General features: G+C 35.0%; 1 protein-coding gene across 1 annotated transcript; it reads left to right on the top strand.

Moving 5' to 3' along the window:
* Window positions 1-528: 528 nt before the first annotated feature.
* LOC123664210 (kinesin-like protein Klp61F) lies at window positions 529-23,588 on the top strand. The gene is made up of 20 exons (XM_045598805.1): window positions 529-593; window positions 1,256-1,403; window positions 2,249-2,398; window positions 2,596-2,814; window positions 3,770-3,858; window positions 6,644-6,892; window positions 7,173-7,426; window positions 8,069-8,298; window positions 8,453-8,616; window positions 9,146-9,285; window positions 9,814-9,905; window positions 10,594-10,797; window positions 11,764-11,931; window positions 16,809-17,190; window positions 18,361-18,476; window positions 18,717-18,848; window positions 19,937-20,159; window positions 21,204-21,316; window positions 22,209-22,370; window positions 23,466-23,588. The coding sequence occupies exons 1-20, from the start codon at window positions 529-531 to the stop codon at window positions 23,586-23,588; spliced, it is 3,423 nt and encodes a 1,140-aa protein (XP_045454761.1).
* Window positions 23,589-23,885: the final 297 nt, after the last annotated feature.

Consider the following 23,885-nt stretch of genomic DNA (forward strand, 5'->3'; position numbering starts at 1 on the left):
AAAAATTTGGTAAATTATTTCGAAGAAATATTAAAAAAAAAATATTTGTACTCAGTACCTATTTAAGCTTTACAATGTTTAAACAACGTTAAAAATAAATTCATAATGACTAAAATAAATTGTAAATAAAAATTAAAGATACATACGTAGCATTTTTTTGGCCGAATTATTTTAGTAAAATGTAGCTTTTGCTACATTTTACTAAAATAATTCGGCCCAATATAAAATAATAACTTCAGTCTTTTTCACTTCTATACATAAGTCACGTTGTTCGGTATTAATATCCGATCGTAACAATTTTTGAAATATTTTCCGCCTGGCAACACATTTTAAAAGCTAAATTTGAATTCGTTTGAACGACAATTTATAACGACTTACTCAAACATCCAACGAATATCTGTTGATTAATTTAAATCGCTAAGGCGTTATTTAAGTATTTTTTACGGGAAATTGTGTGATTTATAAGCAAATATTGTATAATTTTAGTGAATATTACTATTTTGTGTTGTATATGTGTGTTTTATCAAGATGACGTCCGAAAAAGGATGCAGAAAGGACAAAAATCAAAACATCCAAGTGTTCGTGAGGCTAAGGTACATTATAATGCTATAGGAATATTAAATATTATAATATTGAATTAAAAATTTAACTGTATAATATTATTTACATAACTCCTCTGTAAATAATTAAAAAATATTACATCTCTCATTTAATGTTTATATTACAAGCATTTTAAATTCAATATACAAGCTTAGATAAAATTCAAATTAAATATATTTTCGAAGACAAATTTCTAATAACTATTTGCTTTTATTAATCGTTATACTTTTTACTGAAAAAAATAATAAAAGTGGTGGTGACTCATATTAACAGTTATTCTTCTTTGTTGATCAAGGACTTGGAGCATTTCCTTCCTAATAATAAAATTATATTTTAATTACAAACTTGACTAAAAACATTGATTACAGAATAAGTATGTTAACTTCTAAACCAAGTCTAAATATTAGAAAATTGTAACTTATGTTTAGAAATCATAAATCAAGTTTTTCCTACTAATTATACATGTAATGTTATGTCATAAATAATTAAATTAAATCTTGTCTTGTTGTGACTTACCTGTGTCAGTTAGGCACAAATAATTTTATACATTCTGTAACTTTGCAGATATTGTGATCAAGGGCTGACTATATATTTTTTACAATAAACACACTACCTAAAATAAATATATATCAATTCTTCTGTACCTTAATTGTAGGCCTCTGAACCAAAGGGAGCGTGATATCAAGTCTCTCGGTGTGGTAGAAGTGATAAATGGCAGGGAAGTGGTCGTCCGTCAGTCGCAGCAGAGCATGCACACAAAGAGATTCACATTTGACCGAGCATTCCCACCCCATTCTAAACAGGTAATATGTTTGTATAATCTTATATTTTACAGGAGCTGTCGAAATTTAAGGCTTATGTCGTTTGTCATTTACTGCTTGGTTTTACTAGTAGGAAGAAAAACAGGCCTTTAGCGTTTATTTCTCAATTACTAGTAAACATTATAAGTTTTACAGATTGTATATATTTGATGCAAGAGAGTTTGACAGTTTAAAAGAAAAATTTATCACAAACTTATCACAAACTTATCACAAACTTGTTTCATGGACACTCAGATCAGTTTCGTTCAGATATCTGCATATCCTAAGCCCATAAATGTCAATAAGTTTTTGCGAAGATTAATTGAAAAATTGAAGATTTAGAAATGGTTTTAAAAGAAATGTAATGCAATATTTGTTACGTCTTCTGGTCCTAAATTGTGTTTCACTTGTTATAAAACCTATGAGTATGATGTGAGCTAACCTTTATATATTATAGCCCTATACAATTACTAGTTGTGCCTGGGGGTTTCACCCGCATTAATTTGAATCATATATAGTCTATAGCAGGGGTGTGAAACTCAGTTTTGCAGATGCCATATATTAAATTTAGAATGTGGACAGGCCAGATTCAATTAAAAAAAAGGTACTGATTTATTATCACATTTTATTTAATTAAAAGATATGGGTCCAAGGGCCGCCGTATCCAACTCGCGGGCCATATTTTTGACAACCCTGGTCTATAGCCTTCCTTGTTAAATGAACTATTCAACACAAAAAAAAGTAGTTTTTTTTAGTTTGAACCAGAAGTTCTGAGATCAGCGTCCTCAAATTCTTCATCATTATAATATTAGTATAGATTATAATAATTGTTTATTTTTCAATTGCAGGTGGAGGTATACCAAGAAGTAGTGAGCCCTTTGATTGAGGAAGTACTGGCTGGTTACAATTGTACCGTGTTTGCCTACGGTCAGACTGGTACCGGTAAAACGCATACGATGGTCGGTGAAGCTGCCAACGATGAAACCACTTGGCAGAGTGTAAGGACATCGATACTTATTTATATGTTTAAATTTAAATTTGATATTTAATGCAATATTTTATGTAATAAAATTTGTACTGTGTAGTTCCTTGTTGATGCTCATCACCAGTCCACATTTTGAATCATTAGTAGCCTTAATAATTTTTTTTTTAAATCTAAATTGTAAAATAACAATTTTATTTATTTTTGTTACAGGACCCTCTTGCTGGCATAATACCCCGTGCCCTCAGTCAACTATTTGATGAACTACGTATATCAAATACGGAGTACACCGTCCGTGTGTCCTACTTGGAACTTTACAATGAAGAATTATTTGACTTACTCTCAGCATCAGAGGACAATTCCAAACTTAGAATCTATGAGGATGTCACGAGAAAGGGTGCTAATATTGTGAATGGATTGGAAGAGATTACTGTGAGTTGATGCTGTTATTACTTGTTACTTTAATCTTTTTTTATTATAGTATATTAAGATAAGCGGTCCTACGACTGTCTATAAACAACGGTATTATTAAAGTACTCTTATAATCAGTTTTATCTGTATTTATGTCTAATTCTATCATCATGGTGTTTTATTTTATAGCCTACTAGCTGACCCGGCGAACTTCGTATCGCCTAACAGTCGATTCTTTAATTTTACTATTTTTTTTTTTTTTTTTAGAATTTTTCTCTCCGTAAGAACCATCCTCGTACTTCAAGGAATATTTAAAAAAAAGAATTAGCGAAATCGGTCCAACCGTTCTCGAGTTTTGCGCTTAGCAACACATTCAGCGACTCATTTTTATATATTAGATTGTCTGTCCCCTAGACTTTTATTTTATTAAAAATCAATCCAAAGAGAAATGATACATTTTTATAGATTAAAAATTATCCTTGTACTATTCCAGAGTGACCTGTAATAGTTTCTACCAAATTTTTACTAGACTTGTTGAACCAAACTTGTCCTTTACCCATAAACTGACTTTCCAATCAGTTCAGTTCAGCCTGTCGCAGTCTACTGCTGGACATAGGCTGTGTTTTGCCCATAGTCACCACGCTGGGCAGGCGGGTTGGTGACCACAGGGCTGGCTTTGTCGTACTGAAGACGCTGGCCATCTTCGTTCTGTGTATTTCAAAGCCAGCAGTTGAATGGTTATCCTGCCATCGGTCGGCTTTTTAAGTTTCAAGGTGGTGGTGGAACTTTGCTATCCCTTAGTCGCCTCTTACGTCACCCAGGAGAAGAGTGGGGGTGGCTATATTATTTAATGCCGTAACCACACAGCATGACATCCAACACAAAAGATAGTAGACCTGGATAATATTTCACATATCGACAGTAGTAAAAAAAATAAAAAATCATTTGTTTTAATATATTATTATTTTAATAACAGGTATACAACAAGAATGAGGTGTTCAAGATCATGGCTCAGGGACAGGAGAGGAAAAGAGTTGCATCAACACTAATGAATGCTCAATCTAGGTAAGAATAATTTAAAAAAAAATCTACATACAGACTAAATATTTAGACCTAACATATTTAACATTATAAAAATTTATTAAAAAACAAAGAGGTTTTGAGAAAAACTAAATTGTTCAAACTGGTAATTTATACATTAACAATTTAAAAATTTATATGGTAGGTGGCGCTATTTACTATTAAATATTATGTTGTATTGACTACATTCATACAACACTTATATAAAAATCAAGCTTATTTTGATTGATATAAATTTTGGTATTCATTATTTTCCCAATTAACCCTTACCTAGGCGTTTTTTTTTACAATTCATTAAAAGTAATAAAATGTTTATTCATATTAATAGTATTATTAATCAATCGCTTCAACCTGTAATAGTCCACTGCTGGAAATGGGCCTCTTTCCCCATGTAGAGGGATCAGAGCTTAATCCACCACGCTGCTCCAATGCAGGTTTTTTTTATATCACTAGGTTGGCAAACCAGCGTACGGCTCACCTGATGGTAAGAGATTACCGTAGCTTATAGACGCCTGCAACACCAGAAGATCGCAAGCGCGTTGCCGACCCAATTCCCAATCTCCAATCCCCCAGGAGCTCTGGTCACCTTACTCACCAACAGGAACACAATACTGCTTGAAAACAGTATTATTTAGCTGTGATCTTCTGTAAGGTCGAGGTACTACCCCAGTCGGGCTGCTCCATATTTTGAGCAGGAAATTCCTGCTGTGCCCTACCTCAGTTACTCATACTACCTCAGCAGGCCTAGCATGCGCGCCACGACAAAATTTTGTCTACCCCTTTTCTCGTATTATCTCTATGTCTACAGTAGCTAACATGCGTGCACGCGATACTCTTCTCGTTACGTCAAGAAGAGATAATCATTAAATTTTAGTGATCTGTGATATTTATCTCTACGGAAGCTAACATGACATCGTAATTTTGTCGAATTTTGTCGTTTTAGGAAGAGAAACTTCTCGTCTTCAATATTATCGACGAGAAAGACGATAAATAAAAAATAAATAAAACCGGGTGCCTATTTTTTGTATACCATGGCGTTTCCCTATTATAATTATATAATTTCGGTATACGAAGAGCGGGAAATGCGAAAAGTCGAGTGAAGTGTGCCATATAATGACACAAAAAACGTATTTGCGCCCTGTTGCTTCTTATTCTAAATAATAATAATAATAATAATAATACTTTATTTCAGACTAAAGTATAAGTCCATATTGGGTTAGTACAACAAGACAAGACAACATTCAGAATAAAAAACAAAACAAAATTATATTAAAAAAATCAATAACTAAAAATAAAATTAAATAGAATAAAAGTAAAATCAATAATCAAAAAAAAAAAAATCAAAAATTCAAAAAATTTTAAAAATTAAAAAAAAAAAAAAAAAACAATGCGTGATAGAATTACAATTATCTAATGTGCGACAAGATATAAAGCACAACACGAGCATATTGTTTTACATATATAATTAAATTCATTTACTTACGCCGTTTTATTTTCCATATTAGATTTTTTAAATTAGATATACACTTTTTATCTTAGCCAAAAGGCCGAGAACATTGTTAAATAAAACATGTGTCACTCGTTTGAAATTGGTCAATAACCTTGTAAATTCAACTTTACGACATAAGAAATAAGAATGATATTCAGTTGTGATTATGGTTGATAATGTTTCTCTACTCGACAAGGCGAAGTCTTCGGAAGAGAATTTTGTCTCTCGTAGTGCGCATGTTAGGGTAATCGAGAAAATACTCGATGTAGACATTATCTCTCTCTCTCGTCAAGAGATATCTCGTTGTATGCATGCTAGGCCGGCAGGTTGGCGGATAATTCCCTACTATGAGTAACTAGCGCTATCAGGTTACATGATAATAACCGGGACCGACGGCTTAACATGCTATCCAAGGCATAGTGGGGAGACCCACAAGGACTGCACGAACACCCGGACCACGGCAAACATCCAATACAAATTTTTGTCATGTGCAGGGATCGAACCACCAAAGAAGAAGACATTAATTTCTTTTTTTTTTTTAATTTATATTTACTATAAATATTTTTAATATTGCAGCAAATATCCCGATAAAGGCAAAGTTATCTTGTAAGTTTATTACTATTGTTTGCCAGTAGATTTGAAAAATTTATTTAAACATGAAACTGAAGCGATTATAAAGCATCTGATAACTTGTGTGTGTCTGCGACATGTGAAATAGGCCTTTATTGTTTAACATGATATCTTAATATTTTTGGATTTGGTCATACCCATTTGTAAACTTCTGGTGGTCGCCCAATACACAAACGATTTGCGAGTTCGATTCCTGATCGGGATGGATATTTGTATTGGTTAAATGGAAACATTTTGGATATGTGTCCTAATGGATCTCCCCATCGTGCCTCGTAGAGCACGTTACGCTGTCGTTCTCGGTTATAATATACACCTGATTGTTACTCATAATAAGGAATATATCAGTTAATCAGTGGAGCAGTGTGGTGGATTAGGCTATATGGAGAAAGATTGCTATGCCCAAGTGTGTTATACTACAGGCTGTATCGTAATCGAAAAATAATGTGTTAAAATATAGCATATAAGTTCTCTAAATTAGACACAGACTATCGTGTTTAGCCACCAACCTGTATGTATCACGCGATGATGATGAAAGTTCTAACTTAAGCATATCTCTTACATACACTTAACTACGTGATACAGTAACCTACAAAAAGAATCGTGAGTTTTATTACAATTAGGCCATATCACTACAGACGATTTGTATTTCAGCCGATCGCACACAGTATTCACGATCGTGGTCCACATGAAAGAGAACAGTCCGGAAGGTGAAGAATTAGTTAAGATTGGGAAATTAAATCTTGTTGATCTGGCTGGATCTGAAAATATTAGTAAGGCGGGTTCAGATAATCCCGCTAAACGCGAAAGGGCAAGAGAATGTGTGAATATAAATCAATCATTGTTAACGCTTGGAAGAGTCATTACGGCACTTGTGGAACGTCATCCACATATACCATATAGGTAAGTCGGTATTTACCTAACTTTGAGCATGATATTTTTTAGCCTAGCTCTTTAAACAAGCTCGACCAACGATCTACCTAAGATTGGACTACGGCGGTGGCTGGATGAGGACTATGTGGAGAACCGGAAAGTTAGGAAACCGGAAACTTCCACACAATTTTAAGTATAAATATAAGGTTAAACGCCATGTGTGAAATAACATATAATAATAATACATAAGTTCAGACCATACACTTGTCCAATCTAAATGAGCAAAACATTTATAATTATTTCTTTCCAGGGAATCAAAACTGACAAGAATCCTGCAAGAGTCTCTCGGTGGACGTACGAAGACATCTATCATTGCTACTATTTCACCGGGACACAAGGACTTGGAGGAGACTATGAGTACATTGGAATATGCAAACCGAGCCAAGAATATACAGAACAAACCAGAAGTTAACCAGAAGATGACAAAGAAAGCGATCCTGAAGGACTATGCGGAGGAAATCGATAGACTCAAGAGGGATTTACATGCGGCTAGAGAGAAGAATGGTAACACTAATTAGTTATTTTTAATAATGTATAAGTATAGATATAGTGATAAAATCATAAAGTGATATTTTTTGAAGTAGTATATTTGCTAAAGTCTATCAAAGAGCCGTGCTAATTGTTTCTTTTTTCTAACAGTACATTTCTCCTACTAATTTATTCATAATTAACAGGATTTTTTTATTTTGTTTATAATTTTGGAATTGTATAGTTAATGACTAGATTAAAATGATAAAAATGATCACATTGTACTGCTAACATTAGCTTGTACTAAAAACCAAACCATCCAACAATATTAAAAAAAAAAATTGTTATCAGTGTATTCAAATATGGTTATGTATAAGAATACTAAGATATAAGATAATCCACGTGTTATTCTCGATCTCCATGTAAAAATACAGGATATCAGATTTAGTATTTTAAAGAAACAAGTGTGCTTTAGACCACACTGTATCTTAGATGTGTGATATGTAACTGGCTGTGAAAGAAAGAGAATTAAAATGTGTGCCCATCTTGCTGCGTTCGCCTCGCCCGATCACACTTTTCGTAACGCTCTCTTCACGTATTCACCAGCTTACTCCACAAGTCAAGCGTTTACACACCTATAGAAATTTTACTTAAATAAACTGACCATATTTATTCCAGGTGTATATTTGGCAAATGAAACATTCGCTGAAATGACTCTAAAACAAGAGGAACAGCGCAAGGAGATTCAAGAGTTACTCCTCAAGAAGAGAGCCATGGAGGAAGAGAAGGAAAAAATGGAGACGATTTTCAAAGAATTGAATTGTTCGCTAGAGGAACACAGGCAGAAATTAGACGCGACGGTTAATAAGCTGTGTGATACAGAGAATATGCTTGCTAATACAACTAATGTAAGTTCTAATACAAGTATTTATTTATCTAAATATCTTTGGGGACTTCATAAAATACGTCACGCAGAATTTTACCATTTTAGACCGTTTACCGTTTATTTTACCATTTTAGAGTTCGATTTTACCGTTTGACTTCTTAATAAAATGATTACAGATCCTAAACACAACAAAACTACACTACGAAGAGCAGAAGTACCTCGTAAGCAAACAATCGGAAACAGAGAACAAGCTGTTGACTCAAGCTCAACAACTGTTAGAAGTGGCCGACATGGCTTCCACTGACGCTGCCAAGCTACTGGACACTGTCGACAGGAGAAAGTAAGTTGATAAGTCATAAGTTGCTCTGGTGTAGTGGTGCTAGTAGTCGCCTAAAACAACGACGGTTTGCGGTTTCTTTTCCCGCTCGGGATGGAATCCTTCTTCCGGGTATATTTCTTTCCGGTTTGGATGTCTGTCCTTGTAGGTCCCACGGTGCCTCGGAAAGCACGTTAAGCCGTTGGCCCCGGTTGTTATCATATACACTTGATTTTAAAACTGCAACTTCCGTGAGGTGACATCAAGACAAACTTAACTAAAATCATATATGCTTAGAGTTCAGGCACTGAGGTAGGGCACATTATGAAATATCCTTCCTGTTCAAATCTGGATCAACCCGACTGGAGGAGTACTACTACTATATTTCAAGCAGTCATGTGTTCCCTTTGGTGAGTAAGGTGACCAGAGCCCCTGGGGGGGTTTGGGGGAAGGATTTGGCAACGCACCTGCGATGCTCCTGATGTAGCGGATGTATGTATGCTACGGTATTGGCCTAGTCGTGTAAGAACATAATAGTATTTTAAATTTCCAGATGTGTAGAGTCAACGAATCTCGAGATAACGCGAACTTACCGCGAGATAGCTTCACAGCATCGCAATAACCTCACCGGTGGTACGGAAAACTTTGTCGGAACACTCATGCAGTCTCTCGGAGATATTCAAACTGCTTTAGGTGAGATTTTATGTAATTTGAATTTATCAAAAAAAAATAATTTAGTAAGTATTAAGTAGCTTTTTTTAATAAGTAACATTAGTGTTGATTTTTTAATTTTTTTTATCATATAAATAGTAACTTTTGCGCTAACAGTGGATGTTCTTACGTACCTACCAAATATCAAAGCAATCAGTGCAGTATTACTTGCGTGAGAGGAACAACTTTTAATTAAGGGAGGGCACAGCAGGAAATTTCTTTCTCAAAATATGGAGTACCTCGACCTCACAGAAGACCATAACTAAACAATACCGCTTGCAAGCTGTACTGTGTTCCTGTTGATGAGTAAGGTGACCAGAGCTCCTGGGGGGATTGGGGATAGGTTCGGCAACGCGCTTGCGATGCTTCTGGTGTTGCAGGCGTCTATAAGCTACGGTAATCGCTACCATCAAGTGAGCCATACGCTTGTTTGCCGACCTAGTTATATATATATTAACAAACTTCATACAAGTCTTACATTTATTAATATTTGTCTTTTAAACATTACAGATACATACACGCAAGACAGCACGGATATGCAGAACCAAACAAAACAGAAACTTGATGACTTAGTTCAAAAAGCCATGGATGCTATGAATAAGGTAATTTCAATGCATCTGTTGTACATGTTTATATGACTAATTTTAGATATACACTAGAGTACTAGACTATATAGACCTAAATTGGAAAAAAAGACGTTTGTTTTCTTCTTCTTCTTCTTCTTTAAAGACTATTATGGCTCCATCAGCTTTTCGCCAATGATTTTGCCAATGACAGGTACTGAAAGTGTATAAGTCTGGAAACAGTCCCTTTTTGACAGTACAATAGTGGGATAAAGACGTTTGTTTTAGCGTATTTATTTGTTTTATACTCAGTCAAAATTATGTATACCTTATTACAATTATATATTAAATATTCAATCATCATGATCTAACTTTTTATAACTTATATGCAACTATTTTGTTTACATAATTGTTTTTTGATGTTATTAGTATAAAATCGTTTTTAAATTTGTATTTTAAATGTCGTCATTATGTTGAATATTGTGTTCCTTCTATCTTGTATATAAAATTTTCGTGTCACAGTGTTAGTTACCATACTCCTCCGAAATGGCTGGACCGATTTTTATGAAATTTTCTGTGCATATCGGGTAGATCTGAGAATCAGCCAACATCTATTTTTCATACCGCTAAGTTATAAGGGGATGGGATTACGGGGTTATTAACGTAAATGGCAAAACAACGTTTGGGTCAGCTAGTAATTAAATAATAATTTATCATTCCTTTTCAGATGACTATATTAAAAAATAATATCCAAAGTGAAATAACATCGACCGCTCAAAGTCACAGCTCCCAGTTCGATCAAGCATTAGATATCACATCTAGGAACTTGCAGAACATTCTAGAAAGATTGGCAACGTGTGTGCTGGCGTGTTTGCAGAAAACCGGTGATTATGATATTAGTAGCAGTATGACGAATTTTATAAAGAAATGGGTGAGTTTCGCTTTTTATGACAGCTTTAATTTTTTTTTTTTTTAAATCGTGTATTGTAATGGGGCTTTTTTCAGTGGTATCCTTTTCTATCATCGAATTCCACCATATTTATGAGATATTTCCTAGTGGTGTATTTCTTATGTAAATTCCTTAAAATGAATTATTTTTACATTTAATCCACTGACTATACTGTATTTTTATTGACATTGTAAATTACAATTATTGTATTTGGATAAGATTGTATATTTCTATTTCTAAATTGATCATTTTTTTTTTTTTGTGTTATTTGTTTCTAGAGCAAAACTCTGTAAACTTATCTGTTTGGGTAATGGAAATAAATAAATAAATATTATAAGTTATTTGGGTGATAAATTATATCTGAAACTACCTAAAACTAGTGAAATAGGCCCTTAACATTATTATAAAGTAAAATATTACTTTTGTAACATTTACTTTGTTGAATATGACATTGGGGGTCGTATAATTTTTTTTTATATATACGTATTTGTGAATCAGCTATGTAGTTATCAACCTCAAACGTAAAATATCTATCTTTTATACAAAATTCTCGTGTTGCGGTGTTTGTAGTAAAACTCCTCCGAAACGGCTTGACCGATTCTCATGAAATTTTGTGTACATATTGTAGTAGGGTAGATTTGAGAATCGAACAACATCTATTTTTCATCCCCCTGAGTAATAAGGGGGGGGGGGCATTAAGGGGGTTAATAACATATATGGCAAACGTTTGCTTTGTTCAGCTAGTATTATTATAACTTTATGAAGATAAAGGTTTTAACATAAATTTTCTTATGAATAATAATTATGCTAATGACTGTACTACTGTTAATAATAAATAATAATCATAAGAATACAAAAGGACAATAAAAAATTTTGGTACTGCGAACACTTATTAATTACGCCAATGACATAGAAATAAACTTGCTAATATTAATAAAATTTAAACAGCAAGCAGTAACGATGTCAAACCTGACGTCTCTACACGTGACCAGTGGGAAGATAGAATCAAGCGTCTCTGATACAGTAAATCGTCTGCGACTTGCAACAAAACGACAGCGCGACGATCGCATCGCGACCTGCGAGCGATTATCGCGCGACATACAGCAGCGACTCACTGTGAGTATAAGTTACTACTTCTCAGACTAATTACAAGAATTATCTCGTAAAATAGTAATCAATTTGGTGAAAAAACTGATTTCATCCGTTTAATTGTAATGTCATAATCTGTTATATTATTATTGTTTGATAATTGGTATCATGACCGTAATCAGAATTTTGCAAAGGCTGGGGTAGAATTTGAGGGGGTTTTAGCCAAATTTAGCTAAAATTTCTTTGTTCAAAAATCACTCGACTCGACTACAAGTAACTGATAATTTTAATATTGAAAGTTAATAATATTTAGAAATATTTAATTTGTACTCTTGCATTAGCCTCGAATCGGAGTGGAGCAAATGCCCAACTTGCCCCACTGTGGGTACGCCCATGACTGGTATTGATGGTGGGTGGTAAATAAGACTAATAAATACGGAATAATTTTATTGTATAAACATTTTATACACAACTTTTTTATTTTTACTAATTTTGTTATGTATGTCGCACCTTTAATAAAACAAAGATGTAACTCAAAATTTGTGGATTTGGAGATTTTACAATAAAACCCGTCTTCGTCGCGTAAAGAATAGGTAGACTTCGACTCCGGCGTTTTAACTATAAGATACAGAGAGATACGCGACTGTTGCTCTCTTTTCTATCAACTGGAACTGACAAGTCAGTTCTTGTAAAGTGGCGTGATTCAGAGATGCACCGGCAGTGAGCGGAGATTGAAGTGCTGCCGTTTTGAGTAACATCAAATAATTCAATATTAGATTAAAAGGGATTTAAAATAAAAAGATGATTTTTGTTATACTTCATTATCTCTGAAAACGCATTTGATAATGATGTGTAACATTTGGATTTACTTCGGTTTTGTTTTAAAAATTGACAAATTTTACAAAGTTAACGCCTAACACTTCAGTTTTATATTGAAATATATGCCTTAGTTGTTGGAGTAATTGGTTAAGTATCACTTTATTGTAATAAATAAGGCTATTTATAAAAGTCACTTTTGTTTACTTCTTTTTATTATTTAGAATGACGAAAGATAAGTAAAAACTTTCAACATTAATTCCCTTTTCGTGTAAAAGTTAAGAATAACTTGTAACTGTTGTGCTTATTTGTATAGGTTTTGAAAATGGTGTCGTCTTAGAGCTCACATTTTTTTTTTAAGTTTAATACCAAATTCAGAAACTGAATACCACAATGAAGAGTTACAGCGTATCGAGCGTAAAAGTTATAACATAATAGTGTATCATTACAACCTATACAGTCCACTGCTGGATATAGGCCTCCACAAGCTTTCGCCAAAAATAGCGTGAACTTATGTGTTTTGCTCATAGTCACCACGCTGGGCAGGCGGGTTGGTGACCACAGGGCTGGCTTTGTCGCACCGAAGACGCTGCTGCCCGTCTTCGGCCTGTGTATTTCAAAGCCAGCAGTTGGATGGTTATCCCGCCACCGGTCGGCTTTTTAAGTAATATAATAATAGTGTAATAAGTTATAATTTTTTTTTCATCTGATTACTGTAATAAATGTGAAAGTTTATGAGGATGACGTATGGATGGATGATTGTTACTCTTTTATGGCAAAACGACTGAATAGATCATTGTCATTCAACAATGCCGCTATTTTGACGTTAAATAATTATGATTATTATTCATCCTTAAAATATACTACGGTGTTATGAATTATTGTTATTTTAGACTAAAGAAGTTATGCAGGTTGAAGAGGAAAATCAACAAAATACATATATCTCCAGAGCCCAAAAATGTAACTGCAGAGCTTATGAAAATGATGACACCGACTCAATATTTTACTGTCACTTATGAGTTGACGAGAAAAATGACACCTAAATAATACTAGCCATTTACAGTCCTCTAGTTCGTCTTCAAGATCATCTTCATCTAGTTCCGATTCATCTAGCTCATCTTCATCCAGTTTTTCAAGCTCCAATAGTTTAATGCCTACCCAAAACCCTGCCCCACAAAACGTTACAACGGATTGTGAAGAAAAGACGTCTTACACCAATTCACCACAAAATACTGAGCAAAATATGAGCAAATTCAGCTGAGAGAGCGACGAAATTACAATAGTGTGGCCAGTTACAATATTTCTCCAGTATAATACACAGATCTAAGTGACGTCGACCTGAGTGACGACGATGCACTGTAGATTTTAATACGTTGTTTAATAAGCTTGTCAACAGAAGAAATTTAATGTTTGAAAATCAAAGTTCTTCTGACTCTGACTGCAATAATAAACCAAATATTTGTCAGTCAGTTCAGCCTATTGCAGTCCACTGCTGGACATAGGCCTCCCCAATTTCGCGCTAGACATCCCGGTCTTCCGCAATCCTCATCCAGCTTACACCGGCAATCTTAGGTAGATCGTCGGTCCAACGGGCCAGAGGACGTCACACACTGTGTTTGCCAAGACGCGATCTCTACTCCAGGACGCGTCTGCTCCAACAGCCACCGGTCCTGCGCCACAGATGACCAGCCCACTGCCACTTCAACTTGCTAATTCTGTGGGCTATATCGGTTACTTTCGTTCTCTCGCGGTAGTCTCGTTTCTAATCCTATCTTTGAGGGAAACCCCAAGCATGGCCAGTTCCATTGCACGTTGAGGGACTTTATATTTGTGGACCAGTCCCTTCGTCAGTGTCCATGTCTCGGCTCGGTATGTTAACACAGGCAGGACGTATTGCTCGAAGACTTTTGTCTTCAAGCATTGCGGAATCTTCGAAGTAAAGACTCGACGAAGCCTGCCAAATGCCGCCGCGCCCCACCGAATCCTCCTATCGGCCTCCTTCTCATAGTTGTTGCGGCCTAGTTGGATAGTATGGCCTAAGTAAATATAATCCTGAACAACTTAGAGAAGGGTACCATCGACCGATACCTGTCTCGGTATGACTTGGTTGTTAGACATAACTTTCGTTTTGTCCAAGTTCATACAGAGAACGACACGTCGGGGGGAATCGTTTAGACCGGCTAGCATTTGGCCTAACTCATCTAACGTGTCCGCAAAGATGACGATATCGTCGGCGAAATGAAGTTGAGAGATGTATTCACCGTTGACATTGATGCCTTGTTCAAGGTCTTAAAGATCAGCGCAGCTCCAGCGCAGTGGTAAACAGTTTCGGTGATATTACATCTTGCTGTCTTACCCCACGCCGGAGGGAAATAGGTCTTGTTCTCTGGTCCTGGACATGAACGGTCATCGTCGTTGCGTCGTACATACATCTCAGTACCACGATATATCGCCAGTCGATATGACATCTCTGCAGAGAGTCCAAGACAGCCCAGGTCTCGACACAGTTGAAGGCTTTCTCGCAGTCCACAAATTCCATACACAGCGGCTGATTATATGTCTCTGTCTTTTGAATAATCTGTCGAACAGTATGGATGTGGTCTACGGTGTTGTAGCCATTTCGCAACCCAACCTGCTCTGGTGGTTGGAATTCGTCGAGTCTTATGGCGAGACGATTCAAATGTGCAGAAAATATTGATTCCGACGGTATTTAACTTAGGGTTTAACCAACCAAAAAAAGGTCAGTGTGATCTATGTGTATCATATGATAATTCAAACAATGAGCAAAAACAAGATGATAGACAATATAAGAAAAAAATATAAAGAAGAGACTGCTGATTTTTATACTATTTACTAGCTGACCCCGCAAACGTTGTTTTTCCATATATGTTATTAAACCCCTTAATCCCCCCCCCCCTTTTAACTTAGGGTTATGAAAAATAGATGTTGTTCGATTCTCAGACCTACCCGATATGCACACAAAATTTCGTGTGAATCGGTCTAGCCGTTTCGGAGGAGTTTAACTACAAACACCGCGACACGAGAATTTTATATATTAGATTATTTGTGGTTAGTAATTATTTGTGATTTTAGGAGATATTTACTAGAGACTAATTGTACCTAATTCTTATAATAGTGTATAGTTTTTGTTTTGTTTAAAAAACAATATTTGTAACCATAAAGAGATATATAAATATCAGATGATTAATAAAAATTTGTTTAATTTAAAAAAAAGGTGATAAATTTCAGTTTTCGTTTTATAAAAAATGATGCATTAGTACATACAACGTCATAATTACAATTAAATAATTATAAAACGAAACATTGTGATTTATTTTTAAAACTTTTTGTTATGTTTTAATACTAAAGAGAATTTTTTTGAAATACTACCTAAAATATTAAGTAATTTTTGGCATAAAGAGATTTAAGTCGGAACTTTTTTTTCATCTCCATTTTACAGCTATTATAGATTTTAATACAGTTGTTTTTCTATTATTCTATTAATCTCTGTACTTTAAACTACTGATATCAATAGTAAAAGTCATTAATAGCATTACAAATAATTGGTAATTTTTAATCAAACACAATGCGGAAAAAGTGCTAAACTTCAAACGCCAATTCCCACAAATTGCGATTTTTGAGTTACATCTTTGTTTTATTAAGGGTGCGATGTAATTAATAAACATTATTTTAATTACTGCACCGATATTATAAATCCTTTTTCCTAATTCTTGACTATTAGAAGCATTGTCTAGAAGAAAGATTACAAAAAAACATCTACGAAATTGAATGATTATAAAAAAATCTATCTTCTTCTTCTTCTTAAAATGGCTTTCAATAGTGCCAAATGAGCACAGATGGTTTCGCCAATGTCACGTAGAAAAAATTCTATCTTAATGAGTCAAAATGGTTATTTTAAGGCAGTAGTTGCAATTGCTCAGACTGCAGTACTCGGATTCGATCTCTACTCATAACAATAAAATTATATACGATGAATGTTACATTACATAAGTACTATTTCCAAAAAAATCATATTAGACAAAAGACACGTATTCGTTAAAAATAACGTTAAATTTTTAATGTTGCAGTCAATAATGGACGAAAAAAATCAAACAGAAAAATATTTAGCAGAACAAGTAACAAACATAGAAAATGAGAAAGTACAATACGAATCCCGTCTTCTAGAGTGGGCAGAAACAGAGAGGAAACTTCTAGAAGAACGCATAGAACGTCAAATAACATCGGAAAGAAAATTCCTAGAAAGTAGAATGAAAGAGAAGTTAAAGGATATTAAAAATCAAAAAGCAGTATTTGAACAACGGATAGTTGATAATGTAAATCAACTAAACAGTATGTTAGCAGTTAATCAAGAGTTGATGGAGAAGATCGGAGAAGATTTAGTCGAAAATGAGAAGGAGTTAGATATATGTGTAAATGATTTAAAGAACTTTGTGCACGATTATGAGAAAGGTATGAATTTTTTATACAAAACTTCTCACTTTATACATATTTTAATTTATAACTTTTCAACAATTAAACTCATAACACCAAAATTAAACTTTTTAAACTGAACATAATAAGTTCCTCTACTAAGTATTAGCTGTGATTCAATTCCCTTGGAAGTGTAATAACATAAAGGTTCCTAATTATAATTTTAGTTGAACCTTCATAAATTACGTCCTACATTAAGGGGGGAGGGGGTGGGAGTCGACGAAGTGTGACATAGTTAAGACAAGAGGTCCAAAATTGTGTGGCATCACATTTCAACATAAAAACATAAAAATATCGTCGAAAATGATGTGAAAAATTGCAAAATATGTTATTTCACATTAGGTGATGGGGGCTTCTCATAAATGTGACAAACTGTGCCAAGAATGGGGGAAGGGTCGAAAACCGTGTAGTTTGTGTGACATAATTTATGGATACGTTGGCGTAGTTCGTAGTGCCCTGCTTTCAACACCGAGGGTGTTGTGGTTTCAATTCCCGTCTCGATTCTGGGTGTAATTTATATAATTACTAGCTGACGAGTTTCGGAGTATATCTGGAACATACATCGTGACACGAAATTTTTATATGTAGAGATTTGTCTAAGTAATTTTGTAGCTATAACGACTGTTATAGACTGTTAGCTGACTAACTGTTACCAATAACACAAGCATTAAGTTGCTTACCATAGGAAGAGACGATCGTGTGTAAATGTTAAATAATAATATATTTACTTATCCGCGTGGTATTTAACAAAAAAATTATTATTCAGTTCGCAGTCATAAAATAAGTAAATTTGTAAACTAAAAGTAGCCTATGTTACTCCTTATTACATCAGCTATCTAGTAAAAGTCCTGTCAAAATCGACCCAGCAATTTCAGAGATTAGCCGGAATAAACAGACGGACAGACAAAAATTGTAAAACATTATATTATGGTATATGTACCGTGCATACATCCATATGCATTTAGTAAAAAGTTGTTATTTTAATACTACAAACAGATTCTCCAATATTATTTATTTGTATAGATTTATATTTATTTATTCTTACTTAAAATATTTAGATCATGGTATAACATGCCATCTAGAAATGGATTTTAATATAAAATATACCTAATGTTTAACTATATACTTATATAAAATTTATTGTTTCAGACCACACATATATGACGTCTAAAATAGATAGTCTTAGTGACGGTGCCCTGGATGTAGTCAAAGACGTTAAAAAGGATTTACTTGAAAATCTACAACAGACGAAGACACATGTACAGGTAAAGAAAATTATAAATCAGCCTTATTTGAAATATCACCCAGGAACTCTGGTCACCTTACTCACCTCAGGAACACAACTTTGCTTCAAAGTGAGTATTATTTATCTGTGATCTTCTGTAAGGTTGAGGCCCGTTGACTATCCCAGTCTCAAAGTTTCATGAAATTCTCATGAAAAAGTAAAATTCATCTCAGGTTTAGCGGCTCATTCAGTATAATATAAAACAATTTTATAATTTCAGCATGAATCAAGAGGAATAATTGAACAGAACCAGCAGTCACTTAGTAAACTATTGGAAGAATCTAATAAACTCGTGGAGTCGATAACACAGACGTGCCAGCGGACCTTGGATACCATTGTCGGAGAAGTTAATGTGAGTATTATTGTATTGTATAAAGAATACCCTTTTTATACTTAATGTATATATTGAAGACAGCTTTATTATTATCATTAGACATCATTCATGTGTATAATGGGGTAATCGAGCTAATGAAACGTAAGATATGTGAGGTCACACTAGGTAGAGGTGATCTCATAAATATGACCAGCTGTGATAAGAATGGGAAGGGATAAAAAAATGTGAATTTCTGAGACCTAATTTATAGATAGTGCTTTAAGCTTGTCTGTCTCCGACCAGTATGTAAGGTTTTTCATGTTATCATTTTTGAAAAATATTAATCTATTAAAAATACATTTAAATCAATATTATTATTTTTTAATATGTTGTTAAACAAATTCTTGTTAATTACACCATTGGTGCTATGTATTAGTAGATTACTGTAACTGTCTGAATATGGATTCTTTATAGTCTAAAATACGAACTAGACGTGATCTTCACCCATCTGCTTAATGGATAGAAATTAAATAATTATCTTGTTGAGTATGTTAAAGATAATCGCTAAAAAATTGGCTGAAAAATTAAGACTGCCATTCAAACCAGACAAGGAGGCAATCCTATGTCATCATATTTGCAATGACACAGTACTCATTTTGATGTACCTGTACGGTGTTCCACACAACTTTAAATGATAGAAGAAATGATATATAAAAAAGTTTATTGATAAAATAAATGATAGTTAAAACATGATAAAATTGCTACTGAGTGCACACAGCTGCGAGGTTACATGTGAACTGAACTTATTGCTTAACATACAAAAAAAAATAATAAATTTAATTATAATATAAAATGCCAAGTTGGCGCAAAAGTACGGTCGTTCACCGGACAGTACCATTTAATTATTTAACATGTGGGTAAAAGTATGTAGAACAATATATATACTTATACCTGGAACCCAGTAGTTATGCCAGGAAAATTATAAAAAACCCAACGTTTGTATTTTCTACAGGTTTTAAATTCGTAGGAATTTTTTTAAATAAAGATAAATGTTTCAATTTTGAAATCAGAATTATGATTCTAGAACTATGCTGCAACTAAACTAATTAAAATGCATAAATTTTCAGCTAACAACAATGTCAACGATCGATGAACTGTCATCATTATCATCAATCACATCGGCCTTGGCATCGTCGAGTCACTCTCATCGCAACAGCCAGACACAGACCCTGACATCCGTACAGCGGGACATGGAACAGTTCTACGGTGGAGTCAGAGATGAAGTGGCTCGGCTTGAAGAGTTGGAGAGACGGTGTTTGAATCAAGAGTACACAGTTTATAATCCTACCGGTGAGTTTTGAGAGCCAAAAAAACAAGTGTGCTTTAGACCACACGACTGAAGTAAAACTTCTTTGGCTTCATCTAACTTATCTTTCACTTAATCTTCTCTAACTCATAACTTCAACTTCTGTTTGGCTCGTCCGATCATACTCTTCGTAACGCTCTTGTAAACGCATTTACCAGCTAACTCCTTTCTCCTACTACTTTTTGTTTGTTACTGTGTTGATTACGTTGATATTAGCTGTTCTATTTTCTTTCATTAAAATCTAACTTTGGTGAAGGAGTTAGTTTGTTTTATCAGTTACAACCAAAAATAAGGCAAATAGTTTTTCTTTATAATGCTAGTATAAATCAAAACAAAATATGACGACCGCTCTTGTCTAATGGTGCGTGTGTGTCGGCGGCGTCTAAACATCGACGGTCGCTGGTACGATTCCCGCTCGGAGCGGATATTGCCTCGGAGAGCACTTTAAGCCGTCGGTCCCGGTTGTTATCATGTACATCTGACAGTGATCAATACTCATATTAGGGAATATATCCAACCCGCAGTGGAGTAGCGTAGTGAATTAAGCTTCGGTCGTTCTCCTACATGGGGAAAGAGGCCTATGGCCAGCAGTGGGGTGTTACAGGCTGAAGCGAGCGAAACTGATGTAGGGCACAGCAGGAATTGCCTGCTCAAAATATGGAGCAGCCCGACTGTACAGGACAGTACCTCGACCTTACAGAAGACCACAGCTAAATAATACTATTTTCAAAGCAGTATTGTGTTCCTGTTGGTGAGTAAGGTGATCAGAGCTCCTTTTGGGGATTGGGTCGGCAACGCGCTTGCGATGCCTCTGGTGTTGCAGGCGTCTATAAGCTACGGTAATCGCTTACCATCCGGTGAGCCGTACGCTTGTTTGCCGACCTAGTGATATAAAAAAAAAGATACCAGAACACAGCTAATACACAAGTTTTCCTCCCTCCCCCAGAACATAGCTAATACACAAGACCCCCCCCCCCCCCCCTTCCGCCGCCCCCAAAAAGTGTGTACTAAACAAGTCCCCCCCCCAGGCGGCACGCCGGCGCGCGCCGACTACCGCTACCCGCGCGCGCTGGCCGCTACCTCGCCGCACGAGCGCCTGCTGGCGCGCTTCCGGGCCGCCCGCCGCGCCAGCCACGACGACGTACGTACTCGGGGGGTAGTTGTTTATTTTGTTGAGTAACTAAGTCGTTTCAATAATATGCGTACCGAGCGAGTGAAGGCGATGAATGTTGAGTAAGAGTCGTTTGAATTATATGCGTACCGAGCGAGTGGAGGCGATGAATGTTGAGTAAGAGTCGTTTGAATTATATGCGTACCGAGCGAGTAAACGATGAATGTTGAGTAACAGTCGTTTGAATTATATGCGTACCGAGTGAGTGAAGGCGATGAATGTCGAGTAAGAGTCGTTTGAATTGTATGCGTACTGAGTAAGTAAAGGTGATGAATCGTAGCTTACGGATAAGGATTATGGAGAATTTTGTGTTTGTGACTAGAAACTGTTTAAGGTCAAGTGTAATAGTTGTTTCTCTGCTTTTGCTTTGTTATCTTGTGCACACAATCACGTGCTAGTCTAGAAATCTATACATATAATAAAATGGTAGGAGAGTCAATTGTACATAGAATATTTTTTTAAACGAATAGTTGGGGTGTGATCTACAATCGATACCGAAACCAAAATATAGTTTTTAGAATTTTTGTCTGTTTGTCTATATGTATGTCTGAGATAAACTCAAAAAGTACTGCATGGATTTACTTCAAATTCGGCACGAATATTATTAAGAAGTTGGGTCAACATATAGGCTACATATTATCACGCTATCACCTACGAGGAACGAACATTGGACCTTTATTTCTTCATTCTGCATTGCATTCTGTAACAACGTGTAATCTAACGACGCATATTTGAATGTTGTTATTATTATGTTAATAACCGTGTCATAAGCTAGCTTCACACTATAAATAAAGACATTCTGTAGTATATTTCACCCCATTGTTAACAAAGTATCATTACTAACATAATAAACATTTCCCAGGATTGCATCCTAATAGAGAATGAGTGTGAAACGCGCAGTGATAGCGAGTCTTCCATCTCTGAGGACTCGGCGGTGGTGTTCGCGGCGCCCTCCCCCCCAGACAGTGGAAACCAACCCACTATTGTGAAATGTACATCTGAAACAGACATATATTTGAGACGAGTGAGTATATTTTATAGTTATTTCGTTTTATGTTGCTGTTATAAAAATATTTTTAGCTATAACAGTCGGCTGTTACCTACACACACAGAGGTTCCCAAATTTAATTTGTCTACTACTGCCCACTTTGAGAATAAATTATTTTATAGTGCCCCCATTTTTCACCAACTTAAAAACCACTAAAACTTAGATTTAATTAATTATTGCGAGCTATATTAGCGGAGATTAAACATTAATTCTAAACGAGACTTTTACTATAACCTGCAAGAGTTAACTTGAGACTTGAGCTCAGTAGGTACACAGCGGCGCTCATGTCTCAAGTTAACTCTTACGGGCTACACCTGCCAATGAGAATGATTATTGAAACGCAACTTTATAGTATTGAGACAGAGTATCTTTTATTCAAAATAAAACAAACATAATTGATTCTAATATAAAAACTAGTCTGAAGGATCATATAAATCGCCCCCCAAGCCTCTACACAATACCACCATTTTTTTCTGGGTCTCTTAACCCCCTTTAGGCCTGCAGCGCCCACAAGTGGGGCGTTATCACCCACTTTGGGAAAGGCTGACTATAACACAAGCGTTAAGTTGCTTACCATAGGAACGACCAATTTAAGTTATAAGATATGGTCACGATACAGGTGCATATATTTTCAAACATGTTAATTTTCGTGCCCATGATGACATGAATTTAAAAGTGTCTTATTTGTACTCAATAATAAAAGCGGTGGTGCGTTAAGTTACGTATTTCCGAAAACTTTATGTCTGATGTTTATTAAAATATAAATGTAACGGTTTTTTTATATTCCTAAAAAACTTCTTGTTTAGGGTTAATGGCTTTCAATAGTTCCAAATGAGCAAAGATGATTTCGCCAATGTCAAGTAGATTTTTTTTTAATACTTTAAAGAACTTACGCTGGCTAGAAGTAATAAAAGCTTAGTTAAAAGTAATAAAAACTAAGAAATGGTTAAAATTTATAACTAAGTCATAAGACCATTGATTTTTTTTTAATTCAGTTACTACAATATTAATTTAGGTAAATGTATTTATAAAACAACGCAGGTTTTACTTTATTTCTATCATTCTTTCCAGCGACGACAAGAGCAACAGGGCAAAGAAAACGCGAATCGTTCGATGTCGTTCAAGAAGCCTTCAAAGTTACCCGCGCCCACCTCTCACAAGAAACCCCTGTTCGAAAGAAACGCGGACAACTGACGTTTATATACTTATAATACGTATAACTAATGTTTTGTACAAATTATATACTCTCGGTATTATGTAAGAGACTTTGCAGATTACATGATAGCTACGAGTTTTCAAGAGCCGGTTTCAACAGTTATGGATGTAGTTTATGCTGCGTATAAGTTACGAATAGACTCTAATTAATAGGTAGAATAGATCATTAGGAACTGTTTCAGTTTATAAGCAATATATATATAATACAACTTTTGGATTCACATTTGCGAATAGGAATATGCCAAAAGTAAAATAAAATTCGATGCTGACAAGTAG

The sequence above is a fragment of the Melitaea cinxia genome, chromosome 21 (assembly GCF_905220565.1).
Source record: "Melitaea cinxia chromosome 21, ilMelCinx1.1, whole genome shotgun sequence".
NCBI lineage: Eukaryota > Metazoa > Arthropoda > Insecta > Lepidoptera > Nymphalidae > Melitaea > Melitaea cinxia.

Bases quoted from the DNA above. Each gene is read 5' to 3' on its own strand.
- LOC123664210 (XM_045598805.1), top strand. From the start codon at position 529: ATGACGTCCGAAAAAGGATGCAGAAAGGACAAAAATCAAAACATCCAA. The intron at 8,617-9,145 runs GTAAGTTGATAA...TTAAATTTCCAG, and splicing joins GACACTGTCGACAGGAGAAA to ATGTGTAGAGTCAACGAATC. The intron at 21,317-22,208 runs GTACGTACTCGG...AACATTTCCCAG, and splicing joins GCCGCGCCAGCCACGACGAC to GATTGCATCCTAATAGAGAA.